Source organism: Acanthisitta chloris, unplaced genomic scaffold (genome assembly GCF_000695815.1).
Source record: "Acanthisitta chloris isolate BGI_N310 unplaced genomic scaffold, ASM69581v1 scaffold15000, whole genome shotgun sequence".
Taxonomy (NCBI): Eukaryota; Metazoa; Chordata; class Aves; order Passeriformes; family Acanthisittidae; genus Acanthisitta; species Acanthisitta chloris.
This window is the reverse complement of record NW_008652325.1, coordinates 21,488-27,070: the sequence shown is the minus strand read 5'-3', so window position 1 is coordinate 27,070 and position 5,583 is coordinate 21,488. Positions and strand designations below refer to the sequence as shown.

The 5,583-nt window shown below is 47.8% G+C and overlaps 1 protein-coding gene across 1 annotated transcript in view; it reads left to right on the top strand.

Annotated features, from left to right (window-relative positions):
* Positions 1-5,583, top strand: part of FBXO42 (F-box protein 42) — a 30,117-nt gene that overhangs the window by 5,470 nt on the left and 19,064 nt on the right. Inside the window, exon 3 of the mRNA XM_009077002.1 lies at positions 2,720-2,854. Within this exon, the coding sequence (XP_009075250.1) occupies positions 2,720-2,854 (135 nt within the window). The remainder of the gene's footprint in view (positions 1-2,719; positions 2,855-5,583) is intronic.

The following is a 5,583-nucleotide window of genomic DNA, read 5'->3' as shown; positions in this document are numbered from 1 at the left end:
GGAATGCAGAAACGGAAAAGCAGCAAAGGAATGACGACCCTTGTGCCAGGAATATTGATCCTTTGATGGAGGAGTGACTCATTTTAACTACTGATTTATTATTTTTGTTTCCATGCAGTCTGGGGTTTGTGGCACCACTGAGATGAGTAATTAAAGCAATTTTGTGGGTTTGCAAACCCATACAGAGGCGAGGGAGAGGTAAAAGCTGGAATGTTTGTTTTACAGGATGGGCTGCTTTTCTAGCAGAGCTGCAGCTCCTCACATCACCCAGCCTTGCTCAGTATAGCTCTGAGATTTGGCTGCACTGTGTCCCTGCACTGCAAGGAGCAGGAAAATGGTATTTTAGGGAATATAGATATAGATGTATAGATACATCTAGAGGTAGATAGGAGGCAGGCTGAGAGCTGTGGGTGTTCAGCACATAGAGAAGGCTCCAGGGAGAACTTAAAAGCCCTTCCAGTGATCACCCAGCCTTGCTCAGTATAGCTCTGAGATTTGGCTGCACTGTGTCCCTGCACTGCAAGGAGCAGGAAAATGGTATTTTAGGGAATATAGATATAGATGTATAGATACATCTAGAGGTAGATAGGAGGCAGGCTGAGAGCTGTGGGTGTTCAGCACATAGAGAAGGCTCCAGGGAGAACTTAAAAGCCCTTCCAGTGACTAACTCCAAGAGAAGAGAGCTGGAGAGAGACTTTGGATAAGGAGTGACAGAACAAGGGGGAATAGCTTCCCACTGCCAGAGTGCAGGGTTAGATGGGATACTGGGAAAGAATTTCTTCCCTGTGAGGGTGGTGTGACACTGGCACAGGTTGCCCAGAGAAGCTGTGGCTGCTCCATCCCTGGAAGTGTTCCAGGCCAGGTTGGATGGGGCTTGAAGCAACCTGGTCAAGTGGAAGGTGTCCCTGCCCATGTCAGGGGGTGGAATTGGATGAGATTTATGGTACCTTCCAACCCAAACCATTCTGGGATTCTGTTCTAAGATTTATCATGGAGATTTGCTCTGGCTTGGTTTTTTTTGCTACCAAAAGCAGGTATTAAACCTTTCACTCAGATGCTCTTTTTTAGGACTCTTTTTTCCCACCTTCTTGCTGTTACACACAGAAGACAAGACCTTTTTGTCTGTACCAGCCCTGTGTCCATCAGCTCAGCTCATCTGAATCAATCTGTTTTCTAACTCTTGAGCAGCTGTGTACAACGTGACAGAGAGAGGGAAGGAACATCACAGCTTCCAGCTGTGTCATGCTTTCCTTCAACACAGACTAAATATCAGTGCTTTTTACAAAAAACACTGTATTTGCGTGCTCATCATCCAGCTTGTTGCTTCCCTTAGGCAGCTTGTCGACAACAGCACATGGTCCTTGAGCTGCAGATGCTCCATGTAGGGCTGCTGCCTAACCACAAATGCTTCTCACCTCCGTCTTGGACCCAGCCTGAACTCTGACTTCTCCTCTTCCCTTTTGTGTCAGGCAATGGCTCCTGCTCCCTCCAGGCTCCGGCTGGTTCCCTCGAGTGTTCCCAAAACCATGCAGTTTTCTGCTGTGCTCTGGCACATGTGTGCATGGATGTGATTTATTGTGGTGTTTCCCCTCACTAGACTTAATGATAAACACTTGAGGAATCACTGGGAGGCCTTGAAAGGGTTGATACTACATTTTTGTCACTTTTTTTGAGGGTACTTGTGCATGGAATTGAGTTTTGCAGAGCGAAGCTTTGGTTCTGAGTAGGATTCAGGCAGTGAGTCCTCTCTGAGGCAAGTGCTGGTGCTCCCCTGGCTGGTGCTAAGGGACTGCATGCAGGATTTACTGTTTTGGGAGCATCCATATGTGTGTTGCTAAATTCCAGATGTCTGGAGAACAGCAGACAAATTAAATATATCCTGGAAGATGCAGTGATGAACAGAGCAACACCCCAACAGACAGATTGAGCTCCAGAAACAAACCTGCCCTTTCCAGCCACATCAAATGCATTTTACCACAGCTCTGGGGGAAGAAATAGAAGAATTTTACAGAAAACCCTGAATCTTGCCCATCATCCAAGGCAGATAAACTGAGCAAGTTCTCTCTGCTCTATCTTTAATTTCCCTCTTGTCAGAGGTGCCTGGATGCTGCAGACACAAATTTCAAAATGTACACTCTTGCATGGATGTGCTTTTTTGCTGCAGAACTCATTTTGGGGCCAAAAGCTCTTAATTTCCCTGGGTGTCTTTGAGGGTTTGTCAAGCGTTATGTGCCCTGTGTGTTCCCCCTCTGTTTGCCTGGTCCTTTCCCATGGAGAGCACAGGGAATGCTCATGGAAGTTACCTGTGTTTCAGTGGTGCTTTTTTAAGATGAGATCTGGAAAAAGAGAATAAACACTCAGGTCTGGGTACACAGAGCAGATTCTGAGTCTGATTAGGCAACCCTACAAACGGGTATAGGGAAGATAAGTGTGCTGACTGCCTTAATCGTAGCTAATCTAATTAATTACAAGCTTCTAAGGTAGTTTTCTTTGCACTTTCAGGAGCAGCTCTGCTTGAGGGGATAATCATCTCAGAAGGTTCTTGCTGGAGCTTGAGCCTGGTCAGGGACACCCCTAAGCTGGCCCATGGTTTTATTGAAGTCAGGCAGCTTGCCTGCCTTTCTTCCATCTGAAACAGGAGAAAGGAAAACAATCTTTGTTTTCACTCCAAAACACAACAGTGAGAGAATTTGCTAATGGCTGTGTTTGCTGTTTGCAGGTGCATGTTACTATGATGCCAATCAGTCGATGTATGTGTTCGGGGGCTGCACACAGAGCAGCTGTAATGCTGCCTTCAACGACCTCTGGAGACTCGACCTCAACAGCAAGGAGTGGATACGGCCCCTGGCATCAGGTGAGAGGTGGCAGGTGTGCAGCTCCCCCTCCCACCTTGATTGGCTTTTACCTCATCCTCACAGCTGGCTGCTCATATTCTCTATTTCCCTGCATGCTTTGTCACTATCTCACTGGTTTTTGAGTTATGTCCTGAAAAAATCTGGAGTTTGTGGCAGACTCTGCATATTGTCATGCCCACAGCACTGCGCTGGGTTGTTTTTCCCTGGAGCAGCTTCTCAGTGCTGGTTCCTGCAGCAGGAGTGACACTTACCTGAGGCCACAAGAGCCTGCATTGATAAGGCTGAGAAAACTGGGATTCTTCAGACTGGAGAAGAGGAAGCTCCAGTGAGACATTAGAGCCCCTTCCAGTGTCTAAAGGGGCTACAAGAGAGCTGGAGAGGGACTTTGGACAAGAGCCTGGAGGGACAGGACAAGGGAGAAGGGCTACCCACTGCCAGAGGGCAGGGATAGGTGGGATATTGGGAAGGGATTCTTCCCTGTGAGGGGGCTGAGGGACTGGCACAGGTTGCCCAGGGCAGCGCTGGCTGCTCCATCCCTGGGAGTGTTCCAGGCCAGGTTGGATGGGGCTTGGAGCCACCTGGGCTAGTGGAGAGTGTTGCTGCCCGTGGCAGGGGTTGGAACTGGATAAGCTTTAAGGTCCTGTTCAGTGTTTCTATGATAAGAATCGTTGTTCCAAGGCTGTGTTGTTCTTTTCCTCACATTAGTAGCTGCCACTGCAGGTATTTTGAGGAGTGGAGGAGACAAGCCTGTGCGAGCTGCCCACAGCCAGCAGGAGAGCATGGGAAAGCAGGTACATTCCTGCAGTCCACGTGCCCTCAGCAAGGCAGGAGAACGCCACAAATTTTTTTCCACACTGGATTTTGTACTCAGAATATCACCCACAGCACATTCATTATCCTCATATTTCTGAATTTGATTGAAATAATTTTGAGAGAAACAGAAGAAGTGGGGGAACAAAAAGAATTGAGGGGTGGAGAAATCAGTGTTAAAACAGGTGTTTTGGCAGAAACTTGTCATTAAGGAAAAGGAGGAAGAGAAGGAGCTCAACATTCACCAAGCACTTGCTGACCTCCTGCTTGGCCACGGACTCACTCCCTCCCTCCCTGCCTCATGTGCTCTAAGTATTGTGGATTGCACAGCTTTTGTTTAAAGTCGTATTTTCTTGTCTGACACTTGCAAGTCCTCCAGACTCCAGATGTCTCTGCACACTGGTTGTATCTGGGAATTTTCAGATGTCACTTCTAACTGTTAACACGTCCCTTGGTGCTTGGTGACAGCTTGCTGGATATCAGTCCACACTTATCTTCATGTTTTGGTTTGAGTTTTGCACTGCACATCCCCTGTATGATGCCCACAGGTGAGAATTAAGCAGTCGTGGGCTTAAAATGGAGAAAACAAACTGCAGCCTCACATACGTGCAGACTGGCTCTTGCCCTTCCTCCTTCCCTGCCTTAGCACTCTCCCTCCGCACGGGGTGGCGTGGCATAAACAGGATACCGGGTTCTGCAGACCTCTGCTCTGACCCAGGACATCTGTTCTTGCAGCCAAGCAAGTTCTTCCGTCGGATTGAATGCGGGGCATGACTCGCAGCCGCGCGGAGACCAGCGCCGGCTCTGCTCAGTTACTCTGTTGGTATTTCGCAAAGTCAAATTCCCACTGCCTTCCAAACAAATAACACTTTTAAAAGAATGAGTCCTGTGGGAATATGTGTCAGAGTTAAGTCTCATGGGAAGATTCGAGGAAATATTTCTGCATGCTGTCATGAGCTCGTACCTCGAGATGGGATTGCAACTGAAACTCAAGGCAGTCTCAGGAACAGAGAGCGCTCTTGTTCCTCATCTTCACAGGAGATGAGTCACCCCATGCTTGTGCCCCTGGTGGTATCTTACGCATAGCTCCTGCTCTTTTCTTTAGGTGCCCTTAACCAGAGGGTTGGCACCCAGTGCATGGGAAAGAATAGTGGCTGGAGGGGGCAAAAGCAGAGAGCTTTGAAGTCCAGGACTGGGATGTAAACGAGGCAGGAGGGTTGTTTTAAAACAGAAGAGTTGACGTTGATCGATTAATGCTTCATTGTGCGTGCAGGCTAATTGCTTGTGGAGGAGTTCCCACACCTGGCCCTACAGACTCTGTAGGGTAGGTCTTGCTCTAGAGTAAGACCCGCTCTTTCCCAAGGCCAGTTCCTGCTCAGAGAGGTTTGATCACACTTGGCATGTACCCCTGTTAAGCTTCTTATCTAATGAGTCCTGCATAGGGCTGCCTAAAGGGAATGGGGGCATGGTGTCTTGGATGTAGCTTAGGTGAACTGGAATAACTTCATCCCTTTTCCCTCTCTGAAGGGCTTTTCCAGGAGAAAACACCCTTTCTTTGTTGTTTGTTCCTACCTGTTTTTGTTAGGGTTTTCTAGCTTGCAGGCATTAGATGACGTCAGAGCTGGATAATTCATCTCCAGCCCCAGCTGCTGTGCTTCATCTCAGAGTAAATATTTAGCCTTCAAAGAAATAATTGGCCCAGGTTTCTTTAGTCTCAGAGACGGAGGAGGAAGATAATTACTTCGAAACCTCAAAAATTAGGGTTTTTTGAAGTATTTTTTTGCTTAGATCTGAAACAATGGCATTGACTTGCGACTGATGAGGCTGAAGCAGCACAAGAGAGTTAATGCCTGGATTTTATGTAGAGCTTTTGGTGGGGCATAATGCTCTGCAAAGGAGGGTGTCAGTCAGCAGGATC